Source organism: Macaca mulatta, chromosome 10, assembly GCF_049350105.2.
Source record: "Macaca mulatta isolate MMU2019108-1 chromosome 10, T2T-MMU8v2.0, whole genome shotgun sequence".
Lineage (NCBI taxonomy): Eukaryota > Metazoa > Chordata > Mammalia > Primates > Cercopithecidae > Macaca > Macaca mulatta.
The window spans coordinates 98,239,274-98,254,995 of record NC_133415.1 but is presented as its reverse complement, the minus strand read 5'-3'; the positions used below and the strand labels follow the sequence as shown (position 1 = coordinate 98,254,995).

The 15,722-nt window shown below is 47.2% G+C and overlaps 2 protein-coding genes across 6 annotated transcripts; one reads left to right on the top strand and one right to left on the bottom strand.

Moving 5' to 3' along the window:
- Nucleotides 1–3,891: 3,891 nt before the first annotated feature.
- On the bottom strand, nt 3,892–8,362 carry DBNDD2 (dysbindin domain containing 2). 5 transcript variants are annotated; one of them, XM_015148945.3, is made up of 5 exons: nt 7,684–7,805; nt 7,429–7,555; nt 5,822–5,968; nt 5,490–5,627; nt 3,892–4,565 (listed from the first exon to the last, which is right to left on the bottom strand). In XM_015148945.3, exons 3-5 carry the CDS (start codon nt 5,958–5,960, stop codon nt 4,360–4,362), a joined length of 483 nt encoding a protein of 160 aa, XP_015004431.1. In that variant the 5' UTR covers nt 5,961–5,968; nt 7,429–7,555; nt 7,684–7,805; the 3' UTR covers nt 3,892–4,359. The 5 variants fall into 5 exon arrangements, with proteins under 5 accessions (XP_015004431.1, XP_015004430.1, XP_028684280.1 ...); XM_015148944.3 differs by lacking the exons at nt 7,429–7,555; nt 7,684–7,805 and adding an exon at nt 8,206–8,362; XM_028828447.2 differs by lacking the exons at nt 7,429–7,555; nt 7,684–7,805 and adding an exon at nt 8,279–8,362.
- On the top strand, nt 7,492–15,019 carry LOC144331512 (uncharacterized). The gene is made up of 6 exons (XM_077949067.1): nt 7,492–7,629; nt 7,727–8,176; nt 8,610–8,713; nt 9,800–9,854; nt 10,765–10,920; nt 14,457–15,019. Exons 1-4 carry the CDS (start codon nt 7,492–7,494, stop codon nt 9,810–9,812), a joined length of 705 nt encoding a protein of 234 aa, XP_077805193.1. The 3' UTR covers nt 9,813–9,854; nt 10,765–10,920; nt 14,457–15,019.
- The last annotated feature ends 703 nt before the right edge of the window (nt 15,020–15,722 follow it).

The window sequence follows — 15,722 nt, the reverse complement described above, 5'->3', positions numbered from 1 at the left end:
TCTGCCAAGATATGCCCCAACCAACCAGACATTTCCAAAAAGGAAATGTCAGAAAGATGTCTTTATCTCATTATGTCTCCATTCTACCTACATTCAGTGTTCTTGCCCCATTAGACATGAAATATTAGGAAGGCCATGGACTTAGATGTCAGAAAGACAGGAGTCCAAATCCCTATGCCAGCCTTTAATCCATGTGAGCATGATCAACCCAAGTGTCACTTTTCTTCATTTGTATAATGAAGAAACCTACTTTCAAGGTTGTTGTTAAGATGGGAAATTATGTACATGTAGGATATGGAATGTAGCAAGTGCTTGATAGTAACACTCAACCCTATCACCTAGGCACTAATATGTAAATGTAGATAATAGTGCCTAGGTGATAGGGTTGCTTGAGTGTTATTATTAAGAAGTAGGTAAGAAGTACAGAAACTAAGATAATAAAGATCACAATGAGTGATGGAGCTAGGACTAGAGTCTACACTGTCAAACCTCAAAATAATAATTTTTTAAAGGTAGCTGCCATCATTATGACTATTTTGTACTTCTGTGTTTTCCTTTTGAAATTGCCTGTCTCCATCATTCAGGACCCAGCTACCTCTAGTGAAGACTTACCTTCTCCTCCTCTAGTGGTCTACAGGCTTTGTGTATTTCTGCTACATCCCTCATCACATTGTTTCCATTATCTGTGGCTATGTCTGCTCCTGGAAGAGCTCATGGTCACCTTAGTATTTCTGTTGCCTAAGCAAGGTGACTATCACATAGTAGGTGCTCAGTAATGTGTGAATGAATGAACAAACAAGATAACATCATAGCACAGTTCTGTATTTTCTCTAATCTGCTATGCTGTTCAGTGTCAAGTTCTGTGCACTCCTGGGGTTGCTACTATGTGAGCCTTCTAGGGAAACTTTTTCTGAGCTCCTCCTTTCCGAAGTGTGTCAGGATGTCCACCCTATGACAAGTCTGTGCAAGTATCAGAAGCCACGCTGTGGCTTGGAGACTGAAAGCTGGGCTCCTTGACTTAGAGTTGGCTCCAGATCATCCTCCCATCTCCAAAGGCACTGTGTGGCCTCAAAAACCAGACAGCTAGGCTCTGGGCTGGCATAAACCATGGTTTAACTTTAATGTAACACTATAATCAAATGGTGAATCTGAAGATTATCATTTTTTTAGAAGTGACCATATTGAATATGGTGTTTTATAATCTACTTTTTCTTTCAAGAGTTATCATAAATGTCTTTCCCCTAAAAATATGTGGCGGATAGATGATATAATCTTGGTACTATTTTGATTACTTTTAAAGCTGTATGATGAGAACACGGGATATTTTTCTTTCCATATTTGTTGTATGTTTGAAACCCCCATAAGTTTTTTTAAAAAACCAAAGAAACAAAAAACAGTCAGCTGGAGATGATGGTTCTGAAGGCCAGCCAAGCCCCTGTGGTTTGGCAGGAGAAAAGGTTATTGTCCCAACTAGGAAGTAGTCCTGGGGTCTCAGCTGACACTAGACTTTTCCAGGCGGGGCTGGGGCTCATAGCAGCCAAACTGAAGGCTCCCCATAGGCTCACAAACAATTCTACTTCTCTAGAGGGCTGTAAATCTCTCTCCCAAGGCAGGCTCCCCACAATCTTCGCATTATGGGCCTGGGCTACTAAGAGATTTATTGACATGTTGATGGCAACCAAGCCAGTCTAGCTTCTCATCATTTGCCATGGAAGGAAGGGGGGTGATCCTGGGAGTTGAGAAGCCCTGCACGGCAAAGCTATTGGGATCGTGGGCCGCAGCCCAAGAGATGGCTCAGCCACAGTCAGACAGGAGGTAGAACCTTGCTACTCTAAAGGAAGGAGAGAAGCCACAAGAGGACACAGATTATGTCTTCTGTGTGCAGCAAGGTCATAAGCAACCCAGAAAAACCCCAAAAGTTAATAGAGGACTGGGCCCTGGCCCAGCTCAGTGGATGATCTTAACTTGGACCTAGAGGCTTTTGCACAGAAGGTATTCACTCCACAAGCTTCCTGGAGACAGGGAATGGCTGGTGGACACTCCTACTTCCCTGGTGTTCCCACAAGTTTCTCACTAGTGTTAGGAAAAACACTTAGGAACAGATGCTTACACTGGTCTCCTGCAGGGGTGAGAGCAGGATGGGACAATAGGAAGACTGCAGCCTTGTCACTCAGGCTTGGGTGGCACAAAAAGCTTTAGGATTTTGGCTGAAGGTCACTGATCCCATGGGTGATGTTCAATGTATGAAGGGAGGTAGACTTTTTTTTTTTTTTAATGTGAGAAATGATTTGGTGTTCCTTAAGACTGGGTCCTATAACCTCTCCTTTCATTCAGCATTCTCTCCCTGGGCATGCTCTCCGTCATTCGCACCCATGGCTTCACTTACCACCTATACACTGAGAACTGATCGTTTTCTTTTTCCAGCTCAATCCTCTTATCTAAATTCCACACACATGGGTGCAAGGGCCTACTCAACATATCCTTTTGGATGTCTCAAATATATCTCAAACTCAACATGTCCTAAACCAAATTTATGGCCTTCTTCTCAAACCTGGTCCTTTCTGAAACTCCCCATCTGGGTGACTAGCCCTCTGTTCCAAAAAGAATGTAAGGAGCCAGAATGGCTGGAGTACCCCCTCACTTGACATGCCAAGGAGTTCACGTCTATCTAGAGACACTAATTTGAGAGACTCTTCTGGAAGACTATAGGATGGTTGGCCAGGTGCAGTGGCTCACGCCTGTAATTCCAGCACTTTGGGAGGCCATGGTAGGTGGATCACCTGAGGTCAGGAGTTCAAGACTAGCTTGACCAATATGGTAAAATCCCATCTCTACTAAAAAATACAAAAATTAGCCTGGCGTGGTGTTGTGCGCCTGTAGTCCCAGCTATTCAGGAGGCTGAGACATGAGAATTGCTTGAACCTGGGAGGCAGAGGTTGCAGTGTGCCGAGATCGTGCCATTGCACTCCAGCCTGGGTGACAGAGCGAGACTCCATCTTGGGGAAAAAAAAGAACTTCCAAAAATTTATTCCTAAATGGGAATAGACTGGCTGTGTCCTCTTTGCCCATCCCCCATTTCCTCTCCTGCTTTCTGCCAGTCTCAAGGTCTTAATGGCTGGGGCTTTGACCGCCACCTTAGACATGAGGTATCACTAAGAATGCAAGCCATGTGCAAAACAGCAAAAAAGGAGCCCAGTGCTGAGTAACGATGGAGCTTTCATGTAGCCCTGTACTTCTTACTTATATATGAGGAAATAACTTTATATCTTAAGTCATGATCTTTTACTAGCTGTCAAACTGAAACCTGATCCAGGCTTCAACGGATTTTACAACCTGACCTTTGTCAGTCTTACCTCTCCCTTCATTTCCTCAAATCCAACAATTCAGCCAAATGCAATGTTTTTTAGCTCCTCAAGGATATGCTCTCTCCATTTAACGTCTTCACAAGTTGCTCATTCTGCCTGGCTTATGGGCCGTGTCTGGCTAACTCCCAATCGTCCTTCAGCTAAAAACAGCTCTTCAGTGACCATACAAACTAGGTTAAGATGCCCCTATTTTCTGGTACCAGAGTAGTTCCTTCTCATGCTGTTTATTACACTGTGAATTCTAGTATTTACTTGATTTTCTCCTCCATAAACAGTAAACTCTATGAAGGTATACAGTATATAGTAGTATACAGTATATAGAAGGTATACAGTATACAGTATATAGAAGGTATACAGTACAGCCTGTCTTGCTCAAAACTGTATGCCAGATGCCTAGCGTGGGTGTTCAATAAATATTTCTTGAATAAATAGAATGAATGAGTGATAGGAATATGGGATCGGTTAGAGAGCTAAAGACATATAGTGGGTTTGATATCTTTGCAATGTGAAAAATGAAGTGGAATGGTTGGCATATTATTATTAGTTTATTATTTATACCGTGCTCTGTTCCAAAAAGGATATAAGGAGGCAGCATGGCTTGAGTACCACCTCATTTGATGAATTAAGGAGTTCACATCCATCTAGAGACACTTGTTTGAGAGACTCTATTAGAAGACTACAGAATGGTTTGGGGGAGGGAAGAGTGCTAAGAAAAGCAGTGGCATCTTGTCCAACCTCATCTTCTCTCTCCTCATTTGCAAATCTTATCTCAGGAGTAAGCCAAAAACTGGTGGGAGGGTTGCAGCAGGAAAATATTAGCAGTAAAGCAGGAGAGGGTTAATTCTTAGAAAGGTACACAATCCCACCATCCTTCCCACCTCTGGTGCCTACTGCAAGTAAAGAGTCTGGTCTTCTCCCGAAAGGCTCCGGCTGGGCCTACGGTCTCATGTGGAGAATAGCCAGCGTGGTCAGTCTGTAGGCAGGGGGCCCACTGCTAGCTGCAGGCTCCAGGCTCTGCCCCTCCATCACCCCTTTCCTCCTCTTCATCCGACTGTGCCAAGGGCGTGTCTGCTCCATCATCACTTGGATTTGGGCTATGCAGGTTGGTGGAGGAGTCGGAGGAGGAGGAGGAGGTCCTAGATGTGGTCCTGTCTGATGTAGGCACCGGCAGGCTCAGCTCCTCCAAATGGTTGTCCACCCCTGCCCAGACAGAAAAGCTGGTCAGGCCACAAACAGGCCTTCAGAGAACTCTTAAAGATTATCTGGCCAGGAGTAACTAAAGCCCACAGGGGGGCAGAGACTTTTCCAAAGTGACTTTGCCAGTCCAGCAAAGAGCCAGGATTAAGATCACCATCTCTTAACTGCCAGCTCCTTCTACTTCATTACACCATGTCTGGGTTCTAGAGTCAGGTCAATCAATGGCAAGAGTCCAAGTTCCACCTACATCACTTATTGCTGCTGAGTGGCTTTGAGCAAGTCACTTTCCCTTTCCAGGACTCTGCTCCTCTTCTGCAAAATAAAAGGGAGACCTACATCCCCAAAGGGTTTTGGGAATAAAATCTAAGAATGCTTATAAAATGTCTGGCATAGTAAGCCATCAATAAATAGTAGCAGTTTTAATTAAAAGAATATCTGTCTTACAAGTTAAGCATATGGGCTTTGGAGGAGGACAGACATGAATTCCAGTTTATCTACCTTCTGGCTACAATGTACTTCTCTGAGCCTAATTTCCTGCTTATAAAATAGGGATTATATCACCTACCCTGACAGGACATTGTAAGGACTGAGATAATATATGTAAAGTACTTTAGTACAGTATTGGAACCTACTTAATTACATTTTTACATTATTTTAATTATAGTGACTAATTATATTAACTTAACAAATGTAAAATTAAAGAAGAGATAGACAGTTCCCAGAATTTTGGATTGGAGATGTGTAACCCAGTTCCCCCTCAGGGTCAACTTCCCTAAAATCAGAACAGGCAGCTGTCTCATTGGTGGAAACAGCCACTTCCAGCCCTTACTTGTATACTTCCCCAGCCCAGCCTTGCAGCCTCATTTCAGAGCCTGACATTCGGCTCTGGCTGACTAGCACTGAAGTCCCCAAAGCAGAGGGGCATACCAGACGACTGGGGGGTTGGTGGAGGATCTTCACAAGGCAAGAACACATCTGCTCCATCCGGATCCCCAAGGTCAATAAGTTCTACTTGCTCCAGTGTGTCCACATTCACTTCCATGGATGAGATACTACCTATGGGGGCTGTGGATCAAGAAGTGGGCAAGTCAGGAGGACCCAAGCTGCACACCAGGACAGTGATAGTTACATGTCAGGTCCCAAGTTAGAAGCATAGAGGGCCAAGAAAACTAGAGGGGAGAGAGTCCCACAAGATTCAGGACCCACAGGACATCCTCCGTACCCTACCCCAGTCCCTCTTCTCAGGACTTGGGACTTACGTCTCTGTGACTCGAGATGCAGGTGGGACAGAGGAAAGACAAACTCTGTCTCTGGCTGTAAAATGTCCTCGAAGAATTTCTGCCGCTCCCGAAGGCGGAGCTGCTGGCGCTCCAGGGCGGCCCGAGGATTTGGGTCCATGTCAGCTCCTAGGGGTAGAGGAGCAAAACAAGTACAGCTGCAAAGTCGAAAGACAAGACAAGGGGGACCTGGGCTTGGGGAGCCCCACTGCACCAGCGTCCCAGCAGTGGGGCCCCTGGCTCCAGCCTGGACACCTCTGCCCTTGGCGACCTCTTTCCCCTTCCCTGAAACCAAGTGTGTCCCACAGACCAAGTCTCATGCAGAGGCGGGGCTTGCCCTAGCTCCACAAAGGGGATGCCAGTTCCAGGCACTGCAAGAGAGATACTCTGTATTCAGGGAACACGGCCAATGCCCAACTCTCCGTATCATGTCCTCCTGAGAAGGGTTGGAGGGATTGGTTCAGCACAAATCCAGGAGGTACTTTTTCCCCTTAATAGGCCCTGCTTGCCTCAGAAGGCCAGGGACAGGATAGGATAGAGACAGCGATTTTAGGATGGAGGGTTCCCTTCCTCCAGTGCTGCAGCTCACCCCTTTCCATCCTTCAAAACCCAGACAAAGGCTGAAGCAACCCCTCCCACGCCCCTCCCTTTCCACACACAAACACACGTACACACGCGTGTGCCATCCACCCCAAACCCTTGCTCTGAAGACACAGACCTGACTTCCAGACTAGGCTCTGCCCCTAAGGAAATCACCTTTCTGGTCTTAGTCTCCCCATATGAAAATGGCATAATCGACCTACCTGCCTCAAATATAAGACCCTGCTTGTGAAGGTGAGCAATATATTTAGGAGACGACCATCTTTTCTTTGAACTCCAACAGCTCTTTATCCGTCCCCCTCCTCGGACACATCTCACTGACTTATCTCCCCATTAGTCAGTGAGGAGCAATTGGAAAGGTGGGTTCTGGGTCTAGTTCAGAGCAGGCCTCCTGACCCCTAGGGCTGAGAAGCCGAGAGCCGGCCAGAGCACTGGGGCTATGGGCCAGCCCAGGCCGGTGCATTCACTCATCTCCTTCCCGGCGTTCTGCTCTGAGCCCATCACCAGAGGCAGGGGAATTTCTAGCTTGAGGATCAGACGTCATCCTCCGCAGACTGCCTTCCCCATCTCATCTGCACCCAGCGTATCCCAGACCCTGGCCAGCTCCACGGGCGCCGCGGAGGTGAAGAGGGACCCAACCCCGAGTGGGCAAGGCAAGGCCACGGAAGTGTGGGGACACCGTGCGGCCGCGGGCTGGCGGCGGAGGAGCGAGGCGCTGACGCCGATTCCTGGGAAAGGCTCTTAGAGCTGCCGCCCAGGTCACAACGCTAAAAATACCCAGGGCCCCTGGAGCTCGTGCTCCAGCGGCTGGGAGAGGGAGGGAGAGGTCGAGGTGGGGGAGCTGACGCGGGCCAAGGGGCTCCGGGACACCCCCTCTTTTTTCCCCTCCCCCTAACCCCACCGATCTCACGAGACTGAAGGAGCTGCCCCCGGGGGGTCGCGGAGCCCAGAGCTGGAGAAAGGGAGTTGTTTACGCGACCTATACGTACTGGAGAGGGGGTGAAGAGATTTGGGGGCAGGAGGCTGCCAGGGGCAGAGCAGGAGCCAGCGAAATGGAGAACTCCCTCTCGGTCTCAGCCCCACCCGCACTGGAGCCAGCAAGAGGGAAAAAATTCCCTAAAAAGGGACACGCGGCGTCGGCGGAGGACGGGGGGAGGGCGCTCCCCCTAGGCCGTTCCCCTCGTGCTCCGGTCCCCTCCGCGGTCCCCCGCGGCACCTGCGCCCACCGCCGCTGGAGCCCCTACCTGCAGCGCTGGCGCCCCCGCTGACTCAGTCCGTCCGCTCCAGCGAGGCGGCGGCGGGGGCGTGGGAGCGAGCCGCGCCGGCCGGGGTGGGGCTGCGCCTCCAGGGCTCCCGGGGGACCGACGGGCCCTGGGAGCCGGGAACGAGGAAGAGGCGGGAGGCGGAAGTGGGGGAGGGGCGGCGGCGGGCGCACTCGCTCGCAGCTCGCCCCGCGGCCGGAGGCAGCCCCTGCGAGCGCGACTACTGGTACTTCCAAGGCAGTCAAAAAGTTACCCGCACGCATCCTTCCGCCCTCCGCCCAGCCGGGCTTCTCTGCACCACCCTCGCCGCCGACGCCGGTGCGCTGGTCTCCGCTCGCTCAGATGCACTTGCTGCGCCCCCGCCCCGCGCAGACCCGCGGCGGGCACCCGCGCCGGCTGTGCCCACGCACACTTCATGCTCTGCGCCTTCTGGGCAGCGCCCACGCAACGACTACGCGCCCTAATCCTGCCTCCGGTACCCTTGGCCACACTTGCCACACTTACACGCGCGCACTTCTCCAGAGGACGCACGATGGGAAAGAGAGTGGGGACCCGCAGGAGGTGTCAGGGCACTGACCCGGTGCCGCCCAGCAGGGCAGGTGCAAGGCGGCGGAGGACCCCTGCCCTGGGACTCGCCCGGCTGCCCCTGATTCCTGGCTCTGGGACTAGACAGAGCCGCCGCCCAACCTACCAGTACACAGGGCGGGGTGGGCGCCGGGCCGGCCGGGCGGGTCAGGGCTGGGGGGGTGGGCCGTTGTGCCGCGCCCCCCGACGCCGGCAAGGAGCCAGCACCTCCACGGTGCTAAGAGGGGCGCTGCACTGCTGGCCAGGCGGGTTGGAGGGGCCAGGCGGGTTGGAGGGGCCAGGCGGCAACCGCGAGAGGAGAAACGTTTGCCCTCTTTTCGCAGCGTCTCCTGGCTCAGACCAGTGCTAGAAGTGTCCAGTCTAGCAGCTCCTGGACCAAGACTCCCTGGCCATTCCTTTTCTCCTCCCTTCCATCCACCCCCTTACGGTCAGAGCTCCGAAAGCAGCGTGGTGACGGGTGCGGGGAGGGGAGTGGGGAGATCTCTCTGAGATACTTCTACTTTGGGGTCACTGGATCATTCATTCGACAAACGTCCACGAGCAAGCCAGGAACTAGGAGCCATCATTGCCACCTCCCTCTCCCTCGCTGCCCATATTAAAATACACCTCCATTTCCTGTCGATTCTTTCCTAAATATCTTTCCAGTCCACCATTCCTTCCGTTTGCCCCACCACCTCCCGCCTGGGCTCCTAATGCAGTAGCCTTCTATCTGGTTTTCTTGTACTCATTCTGGCCCGGCTACACTCCATTCCCTGCATTGCAATTCAGCTGTCATTTCAGAACACAAGTCTGGTGTGCCCCCCCACTCCCCCGCCACACGGTGTTGCCTAAACTCCTCCATTGTTAGAATAAAATCTGGACGCTGATATCTGAGCTGAATCTTGAAGACATGAGTTCAACAAGCAGAAAAGAGGGAGAAGGGCATGTGCAGAGGGAGGGAAGTGTGAACAAATATTGACACATTCAGGTTTCCCTGTCAGGTGACCAGCACTCTGTACAAATATCTAAAGCACTGCCTTTTAACATTATTGGGATCTCAAAACAACCCTGTGAGATAACTACAGCATGCAACTTTCCCACTAGTTTATAAGCATGGAAACTAGTTTGTGGGAAGCAACAAATGCAATGGTTAAGAGCACAGGCAATGTAGTCAGACCCTCTTGGGTTGTAAAACTATTGATGCCTCTAGTCAGCTGGGTAAACACTTATCTGATCCTTGATCTTTTACCTATTAAATAGGAATAATTAATCGCTCCCTCTTATGAGATAATTTATATAAAATGCTTAGTTACAGGACTTGGGCACTTTGGAAATGCTCAGTAATCATTAGCTGTTTTGATTGTAATGGGCTCTGAGAAAGGGAGGGAACTGCTCTCTTCCACAAATTTCTGAAATTATAGGAAGTAAGCCCTAATTGTTAACACTTCCACAGAGCTTATTATGTGCCAGTCACTATTATAAGTGCTTTACAAAAATTAACCCTTTTAATCCTCTTGTTGTTTCCACTTTACAGATACAGAAATTGAGATACAGAGAGGTGAAGGAACTTGTCCCAGGCCCTACAGCTAGTAAGTGATGGACCTGGAATTTAAGCCCAGGTAGACTGCCTCCAGAGACTGTGCTTGTAACCACTACTCCCAGTCTGATCCCCTTTTATCCTGTTGTAGTTTTAATCTTCTAAGAAATATTTCAGTGGGTTGGTTTGATTCTTATTTCTCATTAATGGATAGAGTAGATACTTCATCCAATTTTCTAGCACAGAAAATGAGGGCCAAGTCAGGAGTACAGTGGATGAGAACTTAGCTCACTCCCAAAGTCATGTCCCCATTTTCAGAGATGTATCTTTTTTTTTTTTTTTTTAAAGAGTCTCACTCAGTCGCCCAGGTTGGAGTGGAGTGGCACGATCTTGGCTCACTGCAACCTCTGCCTCCTGGGTTTAAGTAATTCTCCCACCTCAGCCTCCTGAGTAGCTGGAAATACAAGTGCAAACCACCATGCCTGGCTAACTTTTGTATTTTTAGTAGAGACGGGTTTTTGCCCTGTTGCCAGGCTGGTCTTGAACTCCTGGCCTCTAGTGATCTGCCCGCCTCAGCCTCCCAAATGCTGGGATTATAGGCATGAGCCACTGCGCCCGGCCAAGATGTATCCTTGAGAACATGAATCCATGGATTATTTTGAGCCCAAGATGAAGAAAGACCAGGAACCTCTGTCCCTTCTCTTTGCCAGATATTTGCCATAAAGAAGGAATAGAGAGGGGGAAAACATCTAACCTGAAAATATTTCAGGGGGCTAAGCTGGAAGGGTGTCACCCAAAAGAAAGACCCAAGCAGCAGACTAGGAGTGGGTGGCCGAAAGTTTGAATAGCACTGTGAAAAGGTATATGGCTTGAGACTCCGGCTTCCACCTAGGACAGAAAGCTGGGAAGAGCATCATTATCAAACTAGTAACAGTTTTTAAAAATTGTTGGGTAATTTACAGAACCACAGCTTTTGTCAAACTTATCAGAGACCTAAGGTTGCAGAGCAACCAATTAACCTGCATTCTAAAGAAGGACAGGAGCCTCCAAGAAGAGATGGGATGCAGGCACTCGCTCAGTTGTGTAGCAAGAGAAAGACAAGCTCTCCTTGCAAGTAGGTAAGAACAGTTCAGCTACTGTTTATGTTTTTATTTTTCAGAGACAAAGTCTGACACTGTCCACAGGCTGAAGCACAGTAGTGCAGTCATGACTCACTATAACCTTAAACTCCTGAGCTCAAGGTATCCTCCCAGTTCAGTCTCCCAAGTATCTAGGACTGCAAATGCACATCACCACACATGGCTAATTTTATTATTATTATTATTATTATTATTATTTGGTAGAGATGGGGTCTTGCTATGTTGTCCAGGCTAGTCTCAAACTCCTAGCCTCAAGTGATCCTCCTGTCCCAGCCTCTCAAAGTGTTGGGATTATGGGTGTAAGACAACATGCCAGGTCAAAATGTTTATGGAATTACTAAAGACCCAGTGTAGCTAGCATGACTGTACAGAATTTGTAGGAGATACAGACACTGAAGTAATCATAGAAACAACAAAACTCAAACCTAATTCAACTTCTGAAAAAAAAAATCCCCCACACTAATGGCCTAAGAGAAGAAGAGATATGACAATTTCCAGGCATAAATAATAATGAACTCAGTCCTTATTATTCTAAACACTGCATCCAAAACTCAATAAAAAATTACAACACAGGCCGGGCGCAGTGGCTTACGCCTGTAGTCTCAACACTTTGGGAGGCCAAGGCAGATGGATCACCTGAGGTCAGGAGTTTGAGACCAGCCTGGCTAACATGGTGAAACCCCATCTCTACTGAAAATACAAAAAATTAGCTGGGTGTGGTGGCAGGTGCCTGTAATCCCAGCTATCCGGGAGGCTGAGGCAGGAGAATTGCTAGAACCTGGGAAGCAGAGGTTGCAGTTTGACTGTGACAGTGGGTTACTTCTCATGAGATCTGATGGTTTTATAGGGGGCTTCCCCCTCTGCTGGGCACTTCTCCTTGCTGCTGCCATGTAAAGAAGGACGTTTTGCTCGGCAATGAGCTGAGATCATGCTATTGCACTCCAGTCTAGTTGAAAAAAGTGAAACTCTTATCTCAAAAAAAAAAAAAAAAAAAAAAAATTACAACACACACACACACACAAATTTTAAAATACCAAAAAAACCCTACTGTCAAGGACAAAGCAGGCCAAGTGTGGTGGCTCATACCTATAATCCAGCACCTTGGGATGCCAAGGCAGATGGACTGCTTGAGGCCAGGAGTCTGAAGACCAGTCTGGGCAATATAGTGAGGCCCTGTTTCTATATTAAAGAGAGAAAGAGAAAGAGAGAGAGAGAGAAAGCAAGACCAGGTGCAAGATGCAGATGCTGTAGTTATCTGACACAGAACTTAAGACAACTATAAGTAATATGTGAATATGAAAGGCTCTTGTGGAAAATGTAGACAATATGAAAGAACAAAAGGGGAATTTTTGCAGAAATATGAAGACTACAAAAAAAGAGACATAGAGAAATGCTAGAAATAAGAAAAAAAACACATATATATAAAACATATTTGAAGAAAGTTGTTGACAGGCATATCAGTATACTAGTCCTTTCTCACGCTACTACAAGGACACACCTGAGACTGGGTAATTTATAAAGGAGAGAGGTTTAATTAACTCACAGTTCCACAGGGCTGGGGAGGCCTCAGGAAATTTACAATCATGACAGAAGGGGAAGCAAACACATCCTTCTTCACATGGCGGCAGCAAGAAGTGCCCAGCGAGGGGAAAGCCCCTTATAAAACCATCAGATCTCATGAGAAGTAACTCACTATCACAAGAACAGGATGGGGGAAACCACCCCCATGATACAACTGTCTTCACCAGGTCCCTCCCACGACATGTGGGGATTATGGGAACCACAATTCAAAATGAGATTTGGGTGGGGACACAGTCAAACCATTTAATTTTGCCCCAGCCCCTCCCAAATCTTATGTCCTCACAATTCAAAACACAATTATGCGCTTCCAACAGTCCTTCAAAGTCTTAACTCATTTCAGTATTAACCCAAAAGTCCAAGTCCAAAGTCTCTTCTGAGACAAGGCAAGTCCCTTCCACCTAAGAGCCTGTAAAATCAAAAGCAAGTTAATTACTTCCTAGATATAATGGGGTTATAGGCATTGGGTAAATACCCTCATTCTAAATGGAAGAAATTGGATGGGGTAAATTGGCCCAAACAAAGGAGCTACAGGCCCCATGCAAGTCTGAAATCCAATAGGGTAGTCATTAAACTTGAAAGCTCCAAAATAATCTCCTTTGACTACAGGTCTCATATCCAGGTCACACTGATGCGAGAGGTGGGATCCCACAGCCTTGGGCAGCTCCATCCCTGTGGCTTTGCAGGGTAGAGGCCTCCTCCCTGCTGCTTTCATGGCTGGCATTGAGTGTCTGCAATTTTTCCAGACACATGGTGCAAGCTGTCAGTGGATCTACCATTCTGGGGTCTGGAGGACAGTGGCCCTCTTCTCACAACTCCACTAGGCAATGCCCCAGTGGGGACTCTATGTGAGATTTGACCCCACATTTCCCTTCCGCACTGCCCTAGCAGAAGTTCTCCGTGAGGGCTCCGCCCCTGCAGCAGACTTCTACCTGGACATCCACTCATTTCCATACAACCTCTGAAATCTAGGCAGAGGTTCCCAAACCTCAATTCTTGCATTCTGCATACTTGCTGGCCCAATACCACATGGAAGCTGCCAAAGCTTGGGGCTTGTACCCTCTGAAGCAACAGCCTGAGCGGTACCTTGGCCCTGTTTTGCCGTGGCTGGAGTGGCTGGGATGCAGGGCACCAAGTCCCGAGGCAGCATACAGCAAGGGAGTGCTGGACCTGGCCCAGGAAACCACTTTTCCCTCCTAGGCCTCTGGGCCTAGGATGGGAAGGGCTGCTGTGTAGGTCTCTGTTATGCCCTGGAGACATTTTCCCCCATTGTCTTGGTGATTAACATTTGGCTCATTGTTACTTAGGCAAATTTCTGTAAGGGGCTTGAATTTCTCCTCGGAAAAAATGGGTTTTCCTTTTCTATCACATCACTGGGCTGCAAATTTTCCAAACGTTTATTCTCTGCTTCCTCTCGAATGCTTTGCCATTTAGAAATTTCTTCTGCCAGATACCCTAAATCATCTCTCTCAAGTTCAAAGTTCCACAGATCTCTAGGGCAGGGACAAAATGCCACCAGTCTCTTTGCATAGCAAGAGTGAACTTTACTCCAGTTCCCAACTAGTTCCTCATTTCCATCTGAGACCATCTCATCCTAGATTTCATTGTCTATATCACTATTAGCATTTTGGTCAAAGCCATTCAACAGTCTCTAGGAAGTTCCAAGCTTTATCACATCCTCCTGTCTTCTGAGCCCTCTAAGACTTTAGGAAGTCCTACATTTTCCCACATTTCTTTTGAGCCCTCCACACTGTTCCAACCTCTATCTGTTACCCAGTTCCAAAGCTGCTTCCGCATTTTCGGGTATTTTTACAGCAGCACCTCATTCTAGCCATACCAATTTACTGTATTAGTCTGTTCTCACACTGCTATAAAGACATACCTGAGACTCGGTAGTTTACAAAGAAAAGAGGTTTAACTGACTCACTGTTCCACAGGTCTGGAGAGGCCTCAGGAAACTTACAATCATGGTGGAAGGGGAAGCAAACGCGTCCTTCATGTGGCGGCAGCAAGGAGAAGTGCCCAGGGAAGGGGGAAGCCCCTTACAAAACCATCAGTTCTGTGAGAACTAACTCACTATCATGAGAATAGGATGAGGGGACCAGTCTCATGATTCAATTATCTCCACCTGGTCTCTCCCATGACACGTGGGGATTATGGGAACTACAATTCAAGATGAGATTTGGGTGGGGACATAACCAAACCATATCAATCAGTAAACTCGACATAGCTGAGGAAATAAGCAGTGAACTTGAAGATAGGTCAATAGAGACTACTCAAACTGAAGCAGAAAGAGAAAAGAGTGAAACAAACAAACAAAAATCAGAACAAATATCCAAGCGCTAACATATAAGTGATTCACATCCCAGAAGGAGAAGAAACAGAGACAAAAAATATATGTAGATATAATATTTATTTGTAGATATAATAGCTAATAATTTTCCAAAAATAATGAAAGATATCAAACCACAGAACCAAGAAACTCACAGAATCCAGAAAAGATTAAATGCCAATATACAAACACAACAAAGAAGCACATGCAAACACAACCTAATGTATCATATTCAAACTGCTGAAAACCGAAGATAAAGAGAAAATATTGAAGGCATCTAAAGGAAAAAGACACACTCCCTACAGAGGAACAAAGATAAGAAACACAGAATACTTCTCATCAGAAATTGTATGACCAGAAGATAATAGAGTCATATCTTTAAAATGCTGAAAGACAAAAAACTGCCAATCCAGAATTCTATACCTAGCAAAAACATCTTTCAAACATGAAGGAAATATACTTTTTCAGATTAAAAAAAACAAAAACAAAAACAGAGAAAATTCATTACCAGTGGACCAGCAGTATAAGAAATGGCAGTGGAAGTTCTGTAAGCAGAAGAAATATGATACCTGAGAGAAACCTGGATCTACATAAAGAAATGATGATCTCTGGAAATGGATAGAATAAAGGTAAATATAAGAGAGACTGTTTCTCATTTTTACTCACTTTAAAAGGTAACTGCTTTACTAAAGCAATGCATTGCGGCCTTACAGCATATATAAAAGTGAAATGTATGACAATAACAACAGTTAAAATGAGGAGACAGAGGAATGGGAAATATGCTGTTAAAGGGTCCTTATGATATATAAGAAGTGGTATGACTTTATTTGAAGATAGACTGATTAATTAAAGATATAGTAAATTCAATAGC